This window comes from Micromonas commoda, chromosome 12 (genome assembly GCF_000090985.2).
Source record: "Micromonas commoda chromosome 12, complete sequence".
NCBI lineage: Eukaryota > Viridiplantae > Chlorophyta > Mamiellophyceae > Mamiellales > Mamiellaceae > Micromonas > Micromonas commoda.
Window position 1 is genome coordinate 529,819 of NC_013049.1, and position 21,067 is coordinate 550,885.

General features: G+C 63.9%; 12 protein-coding genes across 12 annotated transcripts; 4 read left to right on the plus strand and 8 right to left on the minus strand.

The window, feature by feature from the left end:
- Positions 1-88: 88 nt before the first annotated feature.
- MICPUN_109278 (predicted protein) lies at positions 89-1,375 on the minus strand. Its single transcript, XM_002509237.1, has 2 exons — positions 1,301-1,375; positions 89-1,125 (listed from the first exon to the last, which is right to left on the minus strand). The coding sequence occupies exons 1-2, from the start codon at positions 1,307-1,309 to the stop codon at positions 295-297; spliced, it is 840 nt and encodes a 279-aa protein (XP_002509283.1). The 5' UTR covers positions 1,310-1,375; the 3' UTR covers positions 89-294.
- A 417-nt stretch (positions 1,376-1,792) lies between these two features.
- On the minus strand, positions 1,793-3,486 carry MICPUN_109277 (predicted protein). Its single transcript, XM_002509238.1, has one exon. The coding sequence runs from the start codon at positions 3,456-3,458 to the stop codon at positions 1,854-1,856; it is 1,605 nt and encodes a 534-aa protein (XP_002509284.1). The 5' UTR covers positions 3,459-3,486; the 3' UTR covers positions 1,793-1,853.
- Positions 3,487-4,769: 1,283 nt separating this feature from the next.
- Positions 4,770-7,646, minus strand: MICPUN_87356 (predicted protein; the record flags this gene model as incomplete). The annotated part of the gene is made up of 4 exons (XM_002509239.1): positions 4,770-5,153; positions 6,090-6,413; positions 6,696-6,882; positions 7,303-7,646. Coding segments are annotated over 4 exons (1,239 nt in total), but the record flags the coding sequence as incomplete, so codon positions are not given.
- A 1,145-nt stretch (positions 7,647-8,791) lies between these two features.
- MICPUN_103448 (mitochondrial carrier family) lies at positions 8,792-9,883 on the minus strand (the record flags this gene model as incomplete). Its single annotated transcript, XM_002509240.1, has 2 exons — positions 8,792-9,669; positions 9,754-9,883. The coding sequence occupies 2 exons, from the start codon at positions 9,881-9,883 to the stop codon at positions 8,792-8,794; spliced, it is 1,008 nt and encodes a 335-aa protein (XP_002509286.1).
- A 325-nt stretch (positions 9,884-10,208) lies between these two features.
- Positions 10,209-11,340, plus strand: MICPUN_95598 (predicted protein). Its single transcript, XM_002509004.1, has 2 exons — positions 10,209-10,487; positions 10,624-11,340. Exons 1-2 carry the CDS (start codon positions 10,341-10,343, stop codon positions 11,293-11,295), a joined length of 819 nt encoding a protein of 272 aa, XP_002509050.1. The 5' UTR covers positions 10,209-10,340; the 3' UTR covers positions 11,296-11,340.
- Positions 11,341-11,504: 164 nt separating this feature from the next.
- Positions 11,505-12,843, plus strand: DMC1 (DMC1 DNA recombinase; the record flags this gene model as incomplete). The annotated part of the gene is made up of 4 exons (XM_002509005.1): positions 11,505-11,669; positions 11,781-11,960; positions 12,033-12,136; positions 12,213-12,843. The coding sequence occupies 4 exons, from the start codon at positions 11,505-11,507 to the stop codon at positions 12,841-12,843; spliced, it is 1,080 nt and encodes a 359-aa protein (XP_002509051.1).
- An 82-nt stretch (positions 12,844-12,925) lies between these two features.
- On the minus strand, positions 12,926-14,662 carry MICPUN_86848 (Aspartate/tyrosine/aromatic aminotransferase; the record flags this gene model as incomplete). Its single annotated transcript, XM_002509241.1, has 1 exon — positions 12,926-14,662. The coding sequence occupies one exon, from the start codon at positions 14,660-14,662 to the stop codon at positions 12,926-12,928; it is 1,737 nt and encodes a 578-aa protein (XP_002509287.1).
- Positions 14,663-14,970: 308 nt separating this feature from the next.
- Positions 14,971-15,489, plus strand: MICPUN_87326 (predicted protein; the record flags this gene model as incomplete). Its single annotated transcript, XM_002509006.1, has 1 exon — positions 14,971-15,489. A coding segment is annotated over one exon (519 nt), but the record flags the coding sequence as incomplete, so codon positions are not given.
- Positions 15,490-17,055: 1,566 nt separating this feature from the next.
- Positions 17,056-18,204, minus strand: MICPUN_69978 (Drug/Metabolite transporter superfamily; the record flags this gene model as incomplete). Its single annotated transcript, XM_002509242.1, has 2 exons — positions 17,056-17,502; positions 17,782-18,204. Coding segments are annotated over 2 exons (870 nt in total), but the record flags the coding sequence as incomplete, so codon positions are not given.
- An 832-nt stretch (positions 18,205-19,036) lies between these two features.
- MICPUN_103443 (predicted protein) lies at positions 19,037-19,450 on the plus strand (the record flags this gene model as incomplete). The annotated part of the gene is made up of 1 exon (XM_002509007.1): positions 19,037-19,450. The coding sequence occupies one exon, from the start codon at positions 19,037-19,039 to the stop codon at positions 19,448-19,450; it is 414 nt and encodes a 137-aa protein (XP_002509053.1).
- A 184-nt stretch (positions 19,451-19,634) lies between these two features.
- Positions 19,635-20,183, minus strand: MICPUN_63079 (predicted protein; the record flags this gene model as incomplete). The annotated part of the gene is made up of 2 exons (XM_002509243.1): positions 19,635-19,968; positions 20,092-20,183. 2 exons carry the CDS (start codon positions 20,181-20,183, stop codon positions 19,635-19,637), a joined length of 426 nt encoding a protein of 141 aa, XP_002509289.1.
- Positions 20,184-20,481: 298 nt separating this feature from the next.
- MICPUN_63078 (predicted protein) lies at positions 20,482-21,009 on the minus strand (the record flags this gene model as incomplete). Its single annotated transcript, XM_002509244.1, has 2 exons — positions 20,482-20,806; positions 20,936-21,009. The coding sequence occupies 2 exons, from the start codon at positions 21,007-21,009 to the stop codon at positions 20,482-20,484; spliced, it is 399 nt and encodes a 132-aa protein (XP_002509290.1).
- Between the last annotated feature and the right edge of the window lie 58 nt (positions 21,010-21,067).

Below are 21,067 nucleotides of genomic sequence, written 5' to 3' on the forward strand. Positions count from 1 at the left end.
TCGAACCCTAAAATAAACTGTGAACGCATCCCGTCTCGACTCGGCGCTCGGCGCGGATGGTTTTTCAGGCGATCGCCGACGCGGGGGTAACAACGGCGCTCCTCGCATCTTATCAACAAAACAAATACGGACGCGGCGATCTTCAGCGACGCCGCGACGATGACGTCGCCCGCGGAGGGCGCCCGCGCGGTCCGCTCCCTTCGGTCTCGCGTCGTGTGGGCTCGGGGTCGATCCCGAGCCGCGCGCGGCGGATTCTTCATCGATTCAAAGTCGAACCCTCCGGGCGCCGCGTCCTCAGTCGACGCGCGCCTTCTTCGCCGGCGCCTCCTCTTCGTCTTCGTCGTCGTCATCCTCCTCGTCGTCGAAGTCTTCGCTCTCGGGGTCCTCGCCGCCTTCGAAGTCGTCCTCGTCCTCGTCGTCGTCCATCGGGGGCCCGACGAGGTTGGCGGTGCCGAGGTCGTCGTCGTCGTCCTCATCGTCGTCATCTTCTTCGTCGTCATCTTCGTCGAAATCGTCGATGCCGGCGCTGAGACGGGCGACCTGATCGTCCTCGTCCTCGTCGTCGTCCTCGTCGTCCTCGTCTTCGTCGAAATCGTCCTCGTCCTCGTCGTCGTCGTCGTCGAAGTCCTCCTCCTCGTCCTCGTCCTCGTCGTCCTCGTCGTCGTCGTCGTCGATGAGTCGCTCGTTCCCGTCGACGTCCGTGCCGTCGAGGAAGATGAGCGTGGGAAACATGGCGAAGAGGGCATGTCGGTAGGTGTCGGAGCCGTCGGCGCACGGGCAGCCCTCGAGGTCGATGGCGGTGAGCTTGAGTCCCTCGAGGGGCTTGAGCTCGTCGAGCGACGCAATCTTGTTGCCGCCGATGCTCAGCTCCTCGAGGTTGGTGAGCTTGGCGAGGTTCTCCAGGCCGCCGCCGATGCGGTTGTCCGCGAGGAGGAGCTTGCGGAGGGCCTGCAGGTTCGGGAAGTTGTCGAGGGAAGCGATGCCGCATCCCTGGACAGAGAGTTCCTCGCACGCGGCGAGGCCGTCCAGGCCGACGACGTTCTGCGACTGGCACATGTTGTCCAGCACGACCGAGAGCAGCTCCTCGACGGGCTGCCCGAAGTCGTCGGCGATCTGCTTGATGGCCTGCGGCGATGTATGACGATAACGGGTGGCGAACGGTCATCGGGGAGCGACGTCGAAGGACGGGGTTGGAGGGGCGCGCGCACGCGCGGACGCCGTCACGTCGCGGGGCGACGCGGGATCTGGTAATGTCGCCGTTGGCGCGTGAGATTCTCGGGGGCGGTGTGCCAAGTCGCACCTGCTCCATCTTGCCGACTGGAAAGCGGCGCTGGGCGAGAGCGGCGCGGGTTTCCTCTGGTGACACGGGTACGGTGAGACGACTCTGCGTCGTTCACGCGCTCCGACGCTTGCTGGGCGTGCTGCGCGCCTGCCAGGGAGCCGTCGGGTGCCGAGGAAGAAAAAGCGAACGCGCCGGCCGAAAATATTTTTTTGCATATGCGTTTCTCCGCTCGAACGTGCATAGGAGGTGGGCGATGAATCGTACGGCGAGCAGTCAGAATTGTGCCCGCGAATCAGCGCCACCTATGCTCGTTTTCGCGCAGCGGAAGAAAACGCGGATGCAACGTTTTTTTCTCGTCTTCTATGGGCATTTGGTCTCAGCTCTCCAGCTGGAAGTAATTCCGCCTGTGGTTCGGTTCCATTTTTTATTTCAAACTGCTGTGGATACGGACACGGATGGTGGCGGTGGGCTGGTAGCGGAACTATTTGGTTATGGGCTGTCACAGTTATTACACGTCAAAGCTGCTCCTCGCAGCAGTCACTCGACTGTTTCATAATCTATACTCCTGCAGCTACTCCTGCACGACGATGTAGAACGAGTCCCAGTACGTGTCACCATTCTCGTACACCATGGCACACTTACCGCTCGCAGTAGTGGTATAGTGGTACAGTTCATCCGTGCCTCCGTCGCGCCGGAGGTTCATGCCATAGTTATGTGCGTGCCAATTATTCTGAATGCTTGATGCCTGACCAACCTTTCCATTCCGTCCACACGACCAGCAGTAGTCACCAGTAGTCGAGTCGCAACCGGTCTGACCGTCATAAAAACTCGAGCACGAGCCCATGGCGAGCTGACCCGTCATAGCCATTATCACGTTCTTTGTCCCTGAGCTGAAAATGGCGTGAGCGTCACAACTGCTCCAGTGCGAATCCACGATGTCGAGACAATTTGTGTTGCACTCGGAGTCCCCTCTCGCCTTTGATCGCTCCAGGCACATCTTCGCGGATTTGATGTTGATGGCTTCCAACTCAGCGTTGCCGATGTAGAACGCATTGGGATTTTGAAACCCAGCGGCGATTTCCGCGGCGGAGGAAGGAAGATCCTTGACGCTGTTGTCATCCACCAAGCTGAACACGACTCTGCCGCCTGTCCGGTACAGATCCCGGGCACACGAGTTTGGGTTAACGGGTGTTGGGTTAACATAGCTCGGCCAATCATCAGCGTTCGTCTTCACGTTCATCGGCCTCGGGCAGTGCGACCTGTAGTCCCTCGCCGCGCATCGGTTCGGATCGACGTTGAACCCGTACTTTTTCATCTTCACCCACGGATGTATAGCGTAGGGCCACGGCTCGGCGACGGCAAAGTCGCCGAGGAAAACCGAGGGCAAGTCGTCGCCCATCGACCCGGGACCGTCCCCGCGATACTGGGTATCGCCGTAGCCGAGCTCGCCGTAGGCATTTCTACCCCAGCATTTCATACTGCCGTCGTCCAGTTGCGCGCACGTGTGCTCGAAACCGACGGCGATGAACTTCGCCGATCGACCAGACCCAAAGTCGACCGCGGGTAAGCCGTCGCCCATCGACTCGGGGGAGTTGCCGCGATTCGTGATGTCGCCGTAGCCGAGCTGCCCGTAGGGGTTGGCGCCCCAGCATTTCGTACTGCCGTCGTCCAGGATTGCACACGTGTGGTGGTTAGCGGTGGCGATGAACTTTGCCGATCGACCAGACCCAAAGTCCACTGCGGGTAAGTTGTCGCCCATCGACCCGGGGGAGTTCCCTCGAGTATTGGTGTCACCGTAGCCGAGCTGCCCATTGTCGTTGCGACCCCAGCACTTCACGCTGCCGCCGTAAAGCATCACGCACATTCTGGAATTACCCGCGGCGACAGTCTTGACCGTCGGTGAGAAGTGCACCGCCGCGAGGCTGCCTCCACTGTTATAATTATTGGTGTTGCCGTAGCCGAGCTGCCCATAGCCGTTGCCGCCCCAGCACTTCACGCCGCCGTCGCCCAGGATCACGCAGGTGTGGTCAGCACCGAGGGCGATGAACTTTGCAGACTGACCAGGCCCAAGGTCCACTGCGGGTAAGTTGTCGCCCATCGACCCGGGGGAGTTCCCTCGAGTGTTGGTGTCACCGTAGCCGAGCTGCCCATTGTCGTTGCGACCCCAGCACTTCATACCGCCGTCGTCCAGGATCACGCAAGTGTGGTAATGACCGGTGGCGATGAATTTAGCAGACCGACCAGACCCCAGGTCGACCGCAGGTAAGTTTTTGCCCATCGAGGTGGGGAGTTCCCCGCGATTATCGGTGTCGCCGTAGCCGAGCTGCCCATTGGCGTTGCGACCCCAGCACCTCAAGCCGCCATCATTCAGGATTGCACATGAGTGCTCGAAACCGACAGAGAGACTTTTCACCTTGACAGCAAGCGACGACCCTCCGAAGTCCAGGATGGGCAACGCGTCGCCCATTTCCCCAGCAGAGTCACCGCGCCTACTGGTGTCGCCATACCCGAGCTGACCATAGTTATTCTGGCCCCAGCACTTCATCTCTCCCGCCATCGAGACGGCGCAGGTGGTCTCCGCTGAGGCGGCCAGGTAGACGTGCGGCCCTTCAGACGGAAACGTGAGGGAACATGCGGTGTTCTCTTTGTAGGGATCGTCCCCGGCTGCCCTGACCCAGCCAATCCTGCACGCGACGCACAGTTTGGACTCTACGCGCTCGTTCTCGAGGCAGGGAAGAAAGTTCCACTGGCTCGGCGGTCCATCCGTGGAGTTCATCCCGTCAATGCGAGCAGAGTGAGCCAGCCAGGCGTCGGCTCCGGTGAACATCCCCGCCGCGTTGGCTCCTTGCGCGAATGTCCATCCCGTGATTGCCTGGTGGAAGCTCGATCTACCGGCAAATAGATCCTGCGCGTCGGTAACCTGTGACACGTCCCATTCCGGCATGTCCGAGCATCCCACAGCGCCGCACCGCCTCATCACCGGGTCAGGGTGCCAGCACAACCTGTCCGAAGAGCAGCACCTTTCCCCTGAAGGAACCGCATCTAGACACGGGGCCAAGATCGCCTTCAATCCATCACCATCCGGAAACCTCCATGCACATGTAGCCTCCTGCGTCAGCACCCGGTCGGTGCACGACGTCACGCCCTGCAGCACATACCCGGGGTGGCACTCGGGGACGCAGGACGTGCCGCTCACGAGGGTGTCGGTGCAGTTGCCGACGTCGCCGTTGAGGGGTGGCGTGGACGCATCGCACGCGTCATCTATGCGAACCCACGCGGCGGGTGGACCGGCGGTGGCGCCGCTCGATGACGTGTAGAATGCAACCTCGCCGCACGCCTGGTGGGAGCTGTCGGAGCCGCAGTTGTGGAACCTCGATTCCCAGGCGGACGCATAGGCAAACATACCCGCCATGTTCGTGGCCAAGCTGGTATCCCACCGCGTTATGTCCGCGTTGAACGCGGCGGCAGAAAGAAACATAGCGTCCATGTTCGTGACCGAGCTGACGTCCCACCGCGATATGTCCGCGTTGAAAACTGGGGCCCACTGAAACATACCTTCCATGTTCGTGACCGAGCTGACGTCCCACCGCGATATGTCCGCGTCGAACTGGCCGGCTTGATAAAACATATAATACATGTTCGTAACCGAGCTGACGTCCCACCGCGAGATGTCCGCGTTGAACGCGGCGGCGTTTTGAAACATAGTACGCATGTTTGTGACCGAGCTGACGTCCCAACCCGATATGTCCGCGTTGAACTGGCTGGCGCCGTAAAACATCATCAGCATGTCCATCACAAGAGACACGTCCCACCGCGATATGTCCGCGTTGAAGGATCCTTTGTCGCGGAACAGGCTGTTCATATCCGTCACCTTCGACACGTCCCAATCGGTCATCTCGGCCGTCCCCGCCGCGCCGCAGTTCGCGCCGTGGTTGCAGCACGCCACGCCGGTGGGATCCACGCGGAGGCAGTTGTCCACCGCGGTCTTCAGCGCGTTTTGGTCGGGAAAAGCGCACGTCGTGTCGCCCGACGCCGGGTCGTCTCCGGCGGCTCTGAGCCCGCCCCACGGGCACGGCGCGCACAGGCCGAGCTCCACGTGCTCGTTCGCCGGGCACGCGTCCAACGACCAGTCTCCGGGCGGGCCGTCTGTCGTGTCGAGTGAATCATCGCGCGACACCCGGGACAGCCAGGCGTCAGCGCCCGAGAACATCCCCGTCGTCTCGGCGCCCTGCGCGAACGTCCATCCCGCGAGATCCTGGTAGAAGCTCGACGCGCCCTGGAACATGCCCCGCGCGTCCGTGACCTGCGACACGGCCCACCGGCTGATGTCCACGTTGAAACCGGTCATATCCTGGAACAGGTAGCTCATGTCCGTCACGCGCGAGACATCCCAGTGGGGCATGGTAGGCTCGCAGAACCGATCGCCGATGCACGCGTCCACCGCCGCCTTGAGCTCAGCCCTGGTGCTGACCTCGGGGACGCACACGGCCTCCTGCGTCAGCACCCGGTCGGTGCACGACGTCACGCCCTGCAGCACATACCCGGGGTGGCACTCGGGGACGCAGGACGTGCCGCTCACGAGGGCGTCGGTGCAGTTGCCGACGCCGCCGTTGTCGGGTGGCGTGGACGCGTCGCACGCGTCGTCTTTGCGGACCCACGCGGCGGGTGGACCGTCGTTAGAGCCGCTCGATGACGCGTAGAATGCAACCTCGCCGCACGCCTGGTGGGAGCTGCTGTCGGAGCCGCAGTTGTGGAACCTTGATTTCCAGGCGGTCGCAGAGTAAAACATTTGAAACAAATACGTGACCATGCTGGTATCCCACCGCGTTATGTCCGCGTCGAACGCGTAGGCTTGATAAAACATCCGTTCCATGTTCGTGACCGAGCTGACGTCCCACCGCGATATGTCCGCGTTGAACGCGTTGGCCCTAAAAAACATGGACTTCATGCTCGTGACCGAGCTGACGTCCCACCGCGATATGTCCGCGTCGAACGCGTTGGCACCATAAAACATACTCTGCATGTTCGTGACCGAGCTGACGTCCCACCGCGATATGTCCGCGTTGAATTGAGACTTGCCATTGAACAAAGATAGCATGTCCGTCACCAGCGACACGTCCCAATCGGTCATCTCGGCCGTCCCCGCCGCGCCGCAGTCCGCGCCGTGGTTGCAGCACGCCACGCCGGTGGGATCCACGCGGAGGCAGTTGTCCACCGCGGTCTTCAGCGCGTTTTGGTCGGGAAAAGCGCACGTCGTGTCGCCCGACGCCGGGTCGTCTCCGGCGGCTCTGAGCCCGCCCCACGGGCACGGCGCGCACAGGCCGAGCTCCACGTGCTCGTTCGCCGGGCACGCGTCCAACGACCAGTCTCCGGGCGGGCCGTCTGTCGTGTCGAGTGAATCATCGCGCGACACCCGGGACAGCCAGGCGTCAGCGCCCGAGAACATCCCCGTCGTCTCGGCGCCCTGCGCGAACGTCCATCCCGCGAGATCCTGGTAGAAGCTCGACGCGCCCTGGAACATGCCCCGCGCGTCCGTGACCTGCGACACGGCCCACCGGCTGATGTCCACGTTGAAACCGGTCATATCCTGGAACAGGTAGCTCATGTCCGTCACGCGCGAGACATCCCAGTGGGGCATGGTAGGCTCGCAGAACCGATCGCCGATGCACGCGTCCACCGCCGCCTTGAGCTCAGCCCTGGTGCTGACCTCGGGTTCGCACACGGCCTCCTGCGTCAGCACCCGGTCGGTGCACGACGTCACGCCCTGCAGCACATACCCGGGGTGGCACTCGGGGACGCAGGACGTGCCGCTCACGAGGGTGTCGGTGCAGTTGCCGACGTCGCCGTTGAGGGGTGGGGTGGACGCATCGCACGCGTCGTCTATGCGAACCCACGCGGCGGGTGGACCGACGGTGGCGCCGGTCGATGACGTGTAGAATGCAACCTCGCCGCACGCCTGATGGGAGCTGCTGTAGCCGCAGTTGTGGAACCTTGATTGCCAGGCGGACGCATAGGCAAACATACCCACCATGTTCGTTGCCGAGCTGGTATCCCACCGCGTTATGTCCGCGTTGAACGCGGCGGCGTTAACAAACATCTCATTCATGTTCGTGACCGAGCTGACGTCCCACAGCGATATATCCGCGTTGAACGCGTAGGCTTGATAAAACATAGCACGCATGTTCGTGACCGAGCTGACGTCCCACCGCGAGATGTCCGCGTTGAACGCGGCGGCATAATAAAACATCAAGTACATGCTCGTGACCGAGCTGACGTCCCACCGCGATATGTCCGCGTTGAAGGATTCTTTGTAATTGAACAAGTCGTTCATGTCCGTCACCAGCGACACGTCCCAATCAGCCATCTCGGTCGTCCCCGCCGCTCCGCAGTCCGCGCTGTGGTTGCAACACGCCCTGCCGGTGGCATCGACGGCGAGGCAGTTGTCCACCGCGGTCTTCAGCGCGGCTTTGTCCGCGAACGGCGCGGCGAACGCGCCTGGCGAGTCGACGAGGATGAAAACCGCGACGATCGACGCGATGTTGATCGCGTTCAACCTCGAGGGACTCTCCCTGTCGCGGCGTCGACGCGAGGCGGCGACTTTTCCCGGCGCCGTCGCGCGCATGGCGGGCGGGCTCGTTTCGCTTCTGTTGGCGAGGTTCATGCGTCGTGAGGGGCGGGGCGACGTCAATGGGTGTTGTCGGGGGTGTGGTGAAGGGGTCGATGTCGACGGCGCGGGCGCGGGATCGGGGATGCGCTTCCGAGATTTTCGAGTTCCCCACGCGCGTCGAATACGACGACACCGGTCATCGAGACGACCGTGAAACCGGGGCGCGGGAGTTGGGCCCACACGTGAGCGGGTTGTGGTTTATGATGGAGAACGTGGGCCGAGGATTGGGGAGAGGTTCGGCGGGTGGCGCGCCGAGGCTTCACTTCGAGGATTCGGTCGAAAAGGCGCGCGCGATGCGCGGCGACGTCCGTGTTGAGGCTCCAGCCTCGAGACACGGGCGGGGCTGGCGCGTCCGGGTCCCACAAGAAACTCGAACGATCGTGTTGAATCTTCGGATAGGCGGGGCGCCAAGAACGGGGCGGTCGGGCTCTGGCGCGGCCGCGCACCTGCTGAGATGTCGTGCAGCGACGCGTGCGCGATGCCCGGTCTCGGTGCGTCGTCAGGGCCGCGGGTGGATGAAAAAACCGCGCGGGTTCGTCGCGACGCGCGTTCGAGGCCGACGCGCGCGTAACTGTGTCTTTCTCCTGTCGGAGCTGAAAGGGCCGCGTGGAGCGTGAAAGGGCCGCGGATTTTTTCACGTCGTCAAATTCGGAATGTCCGATTAAAAGTGACCATTTTACAAGTACAACGGTTTAGACCACGTCAGCAGCTGCCACGACTTTGGTTTTCCCACGGGTAAATCGCACGGCAAACGCCAATTAGGAACAAGGAGGAACTCCCACATCGATCTTTTCGCCGTGGGTGTTTTCTCGCGAGGGGGCGCCGCGCCCGTCCCGGTTCCCTCAGTCGCGCCCGATTTCCGACTCCGTCAGCGACGCGCCCGCACGCTCCCGCACGGCGCGGAACGCCCCCATCGCCCCGGTGAACGCCGTGAACCTGCTCCCGCTCACCACGAAAGAACGCGCCAGCGACGGAGCCGCGCCGGCGAAAAAGCCGGCGATCCCGCCCCTCCCGCCAACCGCCCTCGCCGCCTCGACGAACCCGACCCTCGCGCCCCGCCCCGCGTCCCATCCCCCGCGCCCGTCCCCGAGACACTGCCCCTGGATCCCAGATTTGACGCAGTCCAGGGGCAGGTTCGTCAGCCAACCCGCCGCGCCCGCGACGCCCCCAGCCGCGGCGGTTGCCATCGCGGGGCTCAACCCCGCCTCGGTCTCGAACCCGTGCGCCGTGTGCTCAAACGCGGAGAAGAACACGGCGTTGAACACGCACTCGCGCGCGGTGTTGACGCCGTGCCCGAGGAAGAACACCCTCGGGCCGTGCGTCTTGAGGAGTTGGCGCGCGGCGTGCGCGCTGCCCGAGTACTTGCGAACGTACCCGATTGGCGACGCGTTTCGATCCGTCGCCGGCTTCGTCGCCGCCAGCTGTGTCCGCGAGTGGTTCGCCGCGTCGAGCTGCACCTGGAGCTTGACGAGCTCGAACGGGGTGCTGACCATCGCGCACAGGGGCCCGACGCTCGCCGCGGCGCACACCACGCGCCAGTCGATCCACGGTCGTTCGGTGCCCCACCCGACGGGGTTGGCGCCGGCCAGTTTATCTCGCATGTGGTAAAACGCGCCAAAGTTCATGCTGTTCATGACCATCATCATGCACACGGGCGGGCCGAGCCCGCGGTACATGCCCGTCACGCCCTCGGCGCGCGCTATCGAGACGAGCGTCCGTGCTGGGGAGGGTGGGACGGGACGGGTTAGCGTAAAAGTCTTGGGAGTTGCGGGCCGTGTCTTGTCCGTGAGGCGAAGGGACGCACCGAAATTAGCCTTCGCGCCGCTCCCCGCGACACCCTTGCCCGTCTGCATCCTACCCTTTACGACGTCTAGTGGATATCCGAGGACGGTGCCGACCAGACCGGCCCAAGCACCCGCGGCGACCTCCTCCATGGCTAGCTAAGGGACGGGGAACCGCTTTACTCGGAATCTGTGGCTCAGAGAGGCCGGCGTGGGTCCCGAGCCTAGCTCTGCGCTCGAGCGCCTAACCGTAACCTGGGGATTCTCGATGCACGCGACGTCCTCGCTGACGCCCGCGACGCGTCCGCCGCCGCGGATCTCGTCCGAGACGCGAACGCAGCGGCGCGTTATGGCTCACCAGCGCGGGAAGTCACTTTTTTTTCGCGCCACGGCATCGGCAGGCCGGTAGCCGGAGTCGACGGCAAGAAATTCCGCCCCGAGAGCTAGGTCACGCACAGATCGAACCGCAGGGACCCACCGAGGATTCCCGCGAGACGAAGGAACGACCTTCTTCGCCGAGGAGATCCCCCGGCACGTAGAGAGACCCGACCGCGGCTGGTGGGCGCCCGTGAGCGAGGGCTTCCTAGCGTCGCGACCGAGAACGACAACGATGGCCCCGCGGAAGAAGCCGCTGGTCAAGCCCGAGGATGCGGCAAACCTGCGGGTGCTCCAGAGGGAGGACCCCGAGGTGGAGGCCATCCTGGGCAGCGCGAGCCACGTGACTCTGTACGGGTTCAACCTGGAGGAGCAGGCGTGGGTGAGTGACCCGGCCCTTTCGCCCCTACACCGTGGACGAGCCAGATCCCCCGGACTTGGAGCACCCGTCGATCGCTCGCGACCCGATCTCTGACCCGACCCGACACCAACCCCCCCATCCCTGTTCCCGCCCGCAGCATCGGAAAGATTGCGAAGGCTCGCTCTTCGTCGTGCAACGTCGATCGGTGCCGAGGTTCCAGTTCGTCGTGCTGAACCGCCTAAACACCGAGAACGTCCGCGAGAATCTCCTCGGCGAGTTTGAGTTTGAGCTCTCGCCGCCATACCTGCTCTACCGATCGTCCACCGAGGTCAACGGCATCTGGTTCTTCCAGCAAGAGGAGTGCGACGACATGTCCGCCCTGTTCGATTCCATCACGAGCGCGCACGCCAAGGAGGACCAGCAGCAGCCGCAGCTCACGGCGGAGGGTCTGATGGCGGCTATGAACCTCGGCTCCGCCGCGGCTCAGCCGGCGCAGCAACCGCAACCGACGGGCAGCGTCGAGGCGTTCTTCGCGGGGCAGCTGGGCAGAGGCGGCGCGAGCGCGGCGCCCGCGCCGATTCCCGAACCCCTGGCGGTGCCGGTGCCGGCGCCGACGATGGCGGACGAGCCCAAACAGAAGAGGGAGAAGAAGAAGGAGAAGCCGGCGGCGGCGGTAGAGTCTGGGAGGGACTCCCCGGTTGCCGAGCGGGGCGGCGGCGGCGGCGGGGGCGGGCTGAACCGCGAGGTCGTGCGCGCGGCGATGTACAAGCTCGTCGCGAACGATAACTTCATCGACCTCATGGTTAAGGAGCTCAAGCGCTCGATGTGAGGGTCGACTAGCTATCTAAATGCGACAATGCTTTCGTGTTGAGTCTCCCTTCGCAGCTTCGCAAGTTCCCCCTTCAGTTATTTAGGTTCACAGCTGTGCGAGTCGCACTTCGTCTTCGCGCGCGCCACCGTCGACGCCCTTGGTTCTTCAACCTTCCCCAGTCTCTCTGCGCTCCCTCCCTCTCCACCAACCTCATCTTCCCGAGGATCATGTCCGCCGCAGCTGTCGAGGATGAGTGCGCCGTCGCTGAGGCGCAGCTGCAACGCGCGGAAACCGAGCTCGCAGAGGAAGAAGAAACCTTCGAGCAGCTCCCGCAGTCCTTCATCCTCATCGACGAGCTCCAACAGTGCGGCGTGTCCGCCACCGACATCAAGGTTCGCGCGCGCCTCTCCGTGACCCATAGCGCGTTCGCTCGCCCCTCCCGTTCGCTCGCCCCTTCCGCGCGCTCGCTCACCCCTCCCGCGCCTCTTTTTCCTCCCGCGCAGAAAGTAAAAGACGCGGGTTTCGCGACCGTCAAGTCCTTGCTGACGGTGCCCAAGAAGACCCTCATCGACGTCAAGGGCCTCTCCGATGCCAAGGTTGACAAGATGCTCGAGGCCGCCAACAAGCTCCTCCCGAAAGACCAGGCTGGGAGCTTTGTGACGGCAAAGGAGTGGATGTCCATGGTGCGCGCCCTCTCTCGGTTCCTTCTCTTTTCCCCCTCGCCCCGCTGACCCTCCCGCCTCTCTCGCGCGCAGAGGAAGGACACCATCAACATCAGGACCGGCGCTGACACCATCGATGCCATCCTCGGCGGCGGTGTACCCACGCGCAGCATCACCGAGATGTACGGCGAATGGAGGTACGAGCCCCCAAACCCCGAACCCCTTTGAAACACAGCTGTGCATCCTTCTGACCCCCCGTCGGACCCATCTCAGGTGCGGCAAGACCCAGATCTGCCACACCCTCGCCGTGACCACCCAGCTGCCTCTGGACGAGGGCGGTGGCTGCGCTAAGGTCGCCTTCATCGACACCGAGGGCACGTTCAGGGCCGAGCGCATCGTCCAGATCGCAGAGCGGTTCAACCTTGACTCGGATGCCGTTCTCGACAACATCCTCGTCGCGCGAACGTTCACCCACGAGATGATGGACAACGCCCTGACCCTTCTCGCGGGCAAATTCTCCGAGGAGCCCTTCAAGATTTTGATCATCGACAGCATCATGGCCCACTTCAGGGTCGATTTCATCGGCCGCGGCGAGCTCTCCGAGCGCCAGCAGCGGCTCGGCCAGTTCCTCGCCAAGCTCAACAAGATCGCCGATGAATTCAACATCGCCGTGGTGTACACGAACCAGGTCCAGGCCGACCCTTCCGGCATGTCCTTCGCCGGAATGGACCCCAAGAAGGCCATCGGCGGGCACGTCCTCGCTCACGCCTCGCACGTCAGGCTCAGCGTCAGGAAGGGACGGGGCGATGCGAGGGTGATCAAGGTGGTGGACGCGCCTAACCTGAAGGAAGCGGAGGGAGAGTTCATCATCACCGACGGCGGCGTGGTCTCCTCGGACGCGTGAGAAAAAAGGCGACGAGACGCGCACGACGGGCAACGCACACGCGCCGCATCTCGGCGTTCCATCGCAACGTACATTCGTTTCATCACAAAAACCATTTTACCCTCTCGCAGGACTTCAACGCGCCGTACACCTCGAGAACCTCGTTCCCGTTCTCAAGCCTCACCGTGACGTTCACGGCGACGTACTTTCCTTTCTTGCTCGGCCTGGTAGTCACGTTACCGCTGGGTACGCTTCGTCCCAATGCCTTTTCAATCAGCGCCACAACCTCGTCGATGAACGATTGACCTCCTTCGCCGATGGCCTGAAACTTTCGATCCATCGGGTACGTGTTCACTTTCTCGTCGAGCTCTTCCCACGTCATGTTCGCACCGAGCCCGCCCCCGCCCCCTCCAATCACGGGCATGGCGTTGCCGACGTTCCCTTTGGAAGAATCGGGGGTTATGATGTATGAAGAATTGTCGTTGCTCTTCTTCTCCTTTGAAGAATCGTCGTCCTTCTTCTCGGAAGAGAGCTTCCCGAGAACCTTGGCGATCCTCGCGCACCCCTCCTTCAGCGTGTCCATGTCGCCTACGTAGCTCAACCGAATCTTTCCTTCGCCGTTAGCGCCAAAGTCCGTCCCCGGAAGCACCGCCACGCCCCCCTCGTTCAGGAGCAAGTTGGCGATCTGCTTGCTGGTCATCCCGAACGAGGACACATCCGGGAAGGCGTAAAAGGCCCCCGCCGGGATTGGGCACTCGACGCCGTCGATCGCGTTCAACGCGCTCACCACGAAGTCCCGTCGCTTTTTGTACTCGGCCACCATCTCGTCCACCTGGTCCTGCGGTCCCTCCAGCGCCGCCACCCCGGCCTCTTGCGTGAACGTCGCCACGCATCCGTAGCTGTGCACGGCGAGGAGCTCGGTCCTCGCGGCGAGCGCCTCGGGCATCACCGCCCACCCGAGCCTCCACCCCGTCATGCAGTACGTCTTGCTGAACCCGTCGACGAGCACGGTGCGCTCCTTCATGTCGGGGAGCGAGTATGCCGACGTGGCACCCTCCGATTGGTCGTAGGTCAGCCTGGAGTAGATCTCGTCGCTGAGCACCCACGCGTCCGCGCTCGTCGCAATCGCCGCCACCTCCTCGACGTCCTCCCGCGGCATCACCCCGCCCGTCGGGTTCGCCGGGGAGTTCAGCACGATGAGCTTCGTCCTGTCGGACACCTTCGATCGGAACGCGGCCATGTCGAAGGACGCGCCGTCGGGTCGGAGCGGCACCGGGACTGGCGTGGCGCCCGCGACTTCGATCATGGCTCGGTACGTGGGAAAACCCGGGTCGGGGTACATCACCTCGTCCCCGGGCTGCACCAGCGCGAGGGTGGGGAAGAAGAGGCCGGGCTTGGCGCCGGGTCCGACGACAACCTGCGCCGGGGAGGTGGCCACGCCGCGCGTTCGCGTGACGTACTCGGCGATGGCGCGCTTGAGGTTCGGGATGCCGGACGGGTTGGAGTACTTGGTCTTGCCGCCGGTGATGGCCTCCACGCCGGCGTCGACGACGTGCGCCGGGGACGGGAACCCGGGCTGGCCGATCTCCAGGTGGACGATGTCCTTGCCCTTCGCCTCGAGGGCGTTCGCGGCGGCCAACACCGCGTACGCGCCCTCGTTCTGCAGCGAGGCGACGCGATCGGTCGGGACGTACTCCTTCTTGCCCCGAAGGCGGTTGCCGGCGGCCGCGCGGACGCTGACGACGCGCGACGCGCCGCCGCGGCCGACGGGCGCGCGGGACACCCGCGGGCGCCGGGAGAGGAGAATGCGCGCGGGGATCGCGATCGCGGAAGCGGTCATCGTCGCGACGCGCCCACCTTGAGTGAGCGCCGACGTTCGGGGAGCCTTGCCAACAGATGTCACTTTACAGTACGTGACTGGTCGTCCCGCCACGTCGACCAAAACCGCGGGCGCGTACCATGGCATCGCTCGCGTGCATGCGCGGCTGCGCGATCGCCCCGCGCGTCGCGGCCGATCCCGTCCTCGCGGCGCGGCGGCGCACGTGCGCGCGCCGTCCCGCGCGTCCCGCGCCCGTCGCCGCAACCGCCGAGCGTCGCGTTCGCGAACCGGCTTCGGGGGAGGATAAGAGGAACACCACCGTCGGGCTGATGGCTGCGACCGCCGCGCTGACTCTCGCCCCCGGCCACCCCGCGGACGCCGCCGAATTCCTCCCCGAGATCGTGGCCAGCTTCAACTTGGCCACCTTCACCCCTCAGGTGTTCTGGTTCGCCATGATCCTCGCGCCCAGGAACCCGGTGGTGAAGACCGTCATGGGCTCCTGGCTGCCCGTGCTCATCGCGTCGGGTATACACTTTTACGTCGACTACGTCGGATTTAATCAACCCGGCGCCCTCGAAGAGGCCGCCAAGTTTGGCGCCGTGTTCGATCCGACTATCGCGCCCTGGGACTGGGCGAACGGCGCGGTAACCGGCCCGCTGCTGGGGTTCCAGAGCATGCTCGAGAATCCAAACTTTGTCACCGAGGAGTGGGCGCACGTGCTGGCGTGGGACCTCTTCGTCGGTCGGTGGATGTGGCTCGACGCGATCGAACGCGACGTGCCGTTCCTGTGGGCGTGCCTCCTGACGACCAACTTCACCGGTCCACCCGGACTGCTGCAGTACTTCGTCGTCTGCCTGCTCAGCGGCAAAGGCCTGCCCCCGGCTGGCGCCTCCTCCTTCTCCTCGTCCTCGTCGTCGAGACCGTCCGCGCTTCCGCCGATGGCCCCACCCGTCGAAGGCGAGCCCGACGCCGGCGCGCTCGTCACGCGGCTCTGGGACAGCTGCGCCGTCACCGGTCGCCTGTGCTGGTCCGCGAATGACATCGCCGCCGCGTGCGCCGAGGACGTAGAATGGGAGGACCTCTCTTTTTCGTCCGAGCCCATCGTCGGCCGAGCCGCGGTGTTTGCGCACCTCGCGGAGCGGCAACGGCGGGACGAGGCGTGCGGCTCGCGGCTCGTGGTGGAGCGCGCGTGCGACGGGCGCACGGCGGCGGGGTTCACGTGGCACAGGTCCAACGACGGCGGCGACGTGGGCCTGCGGGGGACGACGTTTGTGGAGGTTGACGGCGACGGCCGCGTGGTGTACGTGCGCGAGATCGCGGAGCCGCTGTTCAAGCCGGGCGGCGGCACCGCGCGGCTCCTGAGGGCGGTCGCGAAGCCGCCCGCGACGCCGCCCGCGCCGCTCGGAGACGCGAGGCGCGCACCCACGTCGGCGAGCGACCTTGTGGCGTACCTGTGGCTCGAGGTACAAGGCGCCGCGGACTTCAGGGCGGAGGCGGCGAGATACTTCGACAGGGACATCGTGTACCAGGACCTCAACTTCGACCTGCCCTTCGTGGGTTTGGAGCACGTCGCGTCGTTTCTCGAGGAGTTTGACATCCCGGGGCTGACGTTCGTGCCGGACAGGATAAGCGACGGCGAGGACTCGTGCTGCTTCACGTGGGAGGTTGACCTCGGCGTGGAGGGAGCGGCGCGGGTCAAGGGTGTGTCGTTCTACGAGTGCGAGTCCACCCCGGGGACGATCGAGCGGAGGGGCGAAGACGGGGTCGTGTCGCAAGTCAAGGGCAAGGAGGTCAGGGTGACGTACGTGCGAGACATACCGGAGAGCACGCTGAAACCGCCGCCTCTGCAGGCGCTCGCGGCGGCGATCAAGCCGGACCTTCGGACGTTCAAGCCGCTGCTGAGGGAGCAGCAGGCGGTGGCGGAGTCGTGCTCGGTGAACGCGATGGCGTGCCGCACGAGCACGGGGGATATGCGACCGGACGATAAGAAGTCGCGCGGGTGAGTTTAGTCGTGCGATGTACACTCTAGGGCTTTCAGATTACAAGTGTGTGTGTGACGACAAGGTGGGACGCGCGTGATATCGGCGTCGCGCTCATTTACCTTTGCCCACTTCTGGGTCCTCGTCGTCCATGTTAATACTGGGCCGAGGGGAGAACCACTTCCCAGGGCTGACCTGCCGTTCGCTCGAGGCGTTCGACTCCGCGTACGAATCCCGCCGGTCGCGACTAAACAGGGAGCTGAACCCGAACCCGTGGTGGCTCCCCTCCTCTTTCGCGCCGGCTTTCCCCTCCCGCTCCAGCCTCTCGCGCTCCTCCTCCCGCTCCGCCAGCATAGAGAGGTCGCCCACGACGCTGTCCACCCTGAACACCTCGGGCTTGCGTCTCTCGATGTCAATCCTCTGGATGACCGGTGCGAGCACCAGGCACACGCCGAACCACTGCGCGAGCGTGAGAGGGGAGCCGAAGAGGAAGCACGAGATGACGACGGAGATGAACTGTCGGAACGTCATCACCGACGCCAGCGTCACCGCCCCGAAGCAGAATATGGTGTAGGATATCGCAAACTGGCTGACCGCGCTGGACACGGACAGCGTGAAGATATCCTGCACGCACTCCGGGTGAACCTTTATGAACTGAATCACGCCCGGGACTTGGTCGGTGGTTAAGAGCCACGCGGTGGACATGCACGACGAGAAACACGTGGTGAAGAAAATCTGGTTCAGGATGCTGGTGCTGTACCGGCGGTAGAGCATCTGCTGGAACGTCGACGTGAACCCGTCGAAGCCCAGGTACACCACCATGATCACCACGCCGAGCGCCAGCTGGTGCAGTTGCCCGCGGGGGAGCAGCGAATCGACAAACTTGTTCGGCGCGATGGCTTCAAACGGATCCTCCCCGAGACGAGCCAGCTGGACGTCCCCAGCGGCGGATCCGCCAGGGACCGTCGCGGCGAGCGTCGCGTCCACGGGGCCTTTCATCGCGTCGTAGTCGTGAAGCCGTGACTCGCGGTGCTCGTGCCAGTGCCAACCCCGGTCGCCTCCCAGTCCGTGACCAATCCCCGAAGTAGTAGCGTTGGCGTTTCCGACCCACGGCGACTGGTGCGACGGGTCCCTGTCCGCGAGCATCCCGCGGTCCAGCACGAATATGAAGCACCCCGCGGTGACGACGAACGCGGAGACGAAGTCCGCGGCGCTGTACCGCTTGTTCAGTATGAGCCGGCCCCAGCACATCACCGGGATGATCTTGGCGCACTTGGCCAGCGTGCTAGCCGCGAACGAGAGGTACTTGAGCACCTCGTACTGGCACACGGTGGTGACCAGGTTGCCGAACGCGATCATGGCGTACAGCTCCAGGGGTGTACCCTTCGGGGAGAACCGTTCGCCGGTGAGGAAGATCCCCGTGGCGCTGACGGACACCGTGACCAGCCGGTTCATGAGGACGAGAAAGATGGACGATCGGAAAAACTCGGGCGGGGGCGAGTCGTCGCCGCTCCCCCCGCCGTACGGGATGGTCATGAGCCTCTCCTGCAGCACTCCGTATATGCACAGCGACACCAGCACGCCCAACGTGCACGCGACCAGATTCCCCGGGGTGCGATATCGTCGGGACGTTCGCGTCGCCACCTGGGGCATCCGCCCTTCGGCGTCGCCCCGCGGCGGTTTCGCCCCGAGGGCGCCCGCGGACTTGGACCTGCCGAGACCCGCGCCGTACATGTCGCTCCAGGACCCGATGAAGAACCCTCGCCTGTGTCTGAACCAGCCGCGGCCTTCGCGTTGCCTCGGAGACCTTCCCTCGCGCGCGTCCTCGTCCTCGTGGCCCGCGCCTCCTTCCCTCTTCTGGGCGCGGTCCGCTAATTCGAGCTCACGCTCCTCGCGTCGCTTGTCGTAGGTCGCGTCTCTATCGCGCGCCGCACTATCACTCATCAACGCGCGCGGCAAACATCAGTGTCCGCCGCGTTCGCGCTTCTGCACCTGAATCCTCGGATGCTCTCCCCGGCGCCCGCTCCTTCTGCGCGGGTCTCGGCGCTTTTCGGACGGGAGAGAAAAAAGAGGTTACATCGCCTCGGGATGTGTCATCGTCTACTTTGTATGGATTTGTGGTGACATAAATTTGGTTTACGGTTAGCTTCGAGAGTTCAACACCCAAATATACTGTTTGCGTGTGCGGATAAATAGGCGATTAATCGGTAACAGCGTGCGGGTCTGGAGGATTTCAGCTGTTTTGACTGACCGTTTAATCCAGCAGCGCTCGGCCGCTCGACGCCACGGCGGGTAAACGACGACGCACACCAGGGACGTCATCGTGACGAGGGCCAGGTCACCGCATCGGGCATAAACCGTCCCGCCGGTGTGGTCAAGGGTCCGGGGGCCGGGGTCGAGGGGCGCGGGCGTCGCGATGGGCGGGGACTTCTTGAACGAGCTCGAGAAGAAGAAACGAGCGGTTTACACGGACGTTCGGAAGACGCTCCTTAGAATATGGAGGAGCATGGACGACCCGAACGGGAAGATGGGGATCACCGTGCGCGTTTTCGGGGAGAACGTCACGTTGTTGGGGGGCATGAGTCCGAAGAAGGCGATGGTGGCGGCGATGCTCATGGGCAGCACCGCGTTCTGGCTGGGCACCGCCATCGGCCTGTGCATCTTCGAGCTCATGTTCGACGTGCCGCCGGACGTCAAGGAGAGGGTGCTGCACGCGTCGTACGTGGGACTCGCGGCCATGTACATCAGCGTCATGGCGGGCATCGTGCACGTGGTGTTCTTCAGGGACAGGCACCTGTGGTCAGTCGACGCGCTGGACAGGGCGCTGTGACTCGCGACGCGGGAGATAAACGGGGATCGCGAGTGACACTCGGGCCTCCGTTATAAACGATAGATGCACAGCGGCGCGCCCCGCGAAGAAGGGCGCCGGCGGCGTAGACACCACACCTAGGATAACTGTTGATACATCGAGAGCTAGTACAGAACGGGTCGCGCGTTCGCGTCGAGCGGAGCCGTCAGAATGTCACCGTCGGTTGGTCGCCGACGGCGTCGTTGTACTCGTGATGCATCCCGAGGAGCGCCACCACCGTCTTGAACTTGCCGCGCACCTGGTTCAGCGTCTCCAGAATCTCCTCATTCAGCGGGTCGTCGATGGGGAACGATCGGAGCATATCCCCGAACGCGGCGATGCCCCGACGCGCGCGCTCGCTGAAGCACCCCGGATCTTCGCCGACGCATCGCGACCACACCGCGTGGCAGCCCGAATAGAAGCCTATCTCCTGCCCAATCTCGAAGCCCTTCGCGAAGCCAACCTCGCGCCCGTCGATCAGCCCGAGCTTCTCTCCCTCCCTGCGGCGTCGTGGGTTCGGGGCGGCGGGTCAGCGGTCGTTCGGGGAGTCGGGAGTGTGGGGTGGCGGCGGCGGCGGTGCCCTCCTCGTTCGTGCGGGGGGGCGGGACGTATGACAGGCTTACCTGAGTCCATCCTCCCAACCCTCGTCTATATGGGACTCCTCCAAGTTCAGCGCAGCGTCGAACGCGTCGTCGATGCTCCCGAGGTCGCCCATGGAACGGACGCGCGTGCGCGCGGCGTTGTGGGGATTTGACTCAGAAACTCCGAGAAGGCGGAGTGCCAGTCTCGGTAGTGAGATGTGCTGGTGCTACATGAGGCGACGGGCCATCGGATTGACGGCGAGGCGCGAGCTGGATACGGCGATGGAGTCGAGTACGGAATCGTAACAGCACTCTCAAGGGTAAGATGAGCGGCGGGGACCGACATTTCGAGTCCCGTTTCCGTCGACTAGTCAGACATGGCGACAACATTTGCCGTGTTGTTGTTTTTCGGCCGAGGCCATCGAAAGGCGTTTACTTGCCGAGGCCGTCCTTGAGGAGTGCGGCGCCGATACCGATCTGGAGGGCCATGTTGCCGTACTTGAAGGGCTTGGCGAAGGAGGAGTTGTTGAAGTCCTTGTCCTCGTCGAACTGGGAGAGGCAGGCCGCGGAACCGATCATGGTTGCTCCGTTGATTACGCGCATCTGCTTCTTGAGCTCGTCGTTGCCAGACTTGGCGACGACGTAGGTGGCGGCCGTGCTAGCGGCGGAGATGACGCCGCAGAAGCGGCACAACTTCTCGGCGCCGTCTCCAGTCTTGCCGCCATCGAAGAGGCCTGGCATGATGGGTTCCCAGGCCCTGGTAGGTCAAGGGAAAGTCGGAGGGATCGGTCAGGTCGGATCAGCACATTCCGATACCCTTTTTATAACGTTATGCCGGGGGACGATCAAACATTCAACACGATTCCGCGGGGGTGCTACAACTTACTGCTTGGGTGCGAGGGTGTTCATGACGGCGTAGGGAGCGTTGAAGCCGATGACAATCTTGTCGAGGTTGTTCATGGTCGAAAGTGGGTCGGAGGAGGTGTCGAGCGATAGCAGCGCCGAACGCAATGCGAAG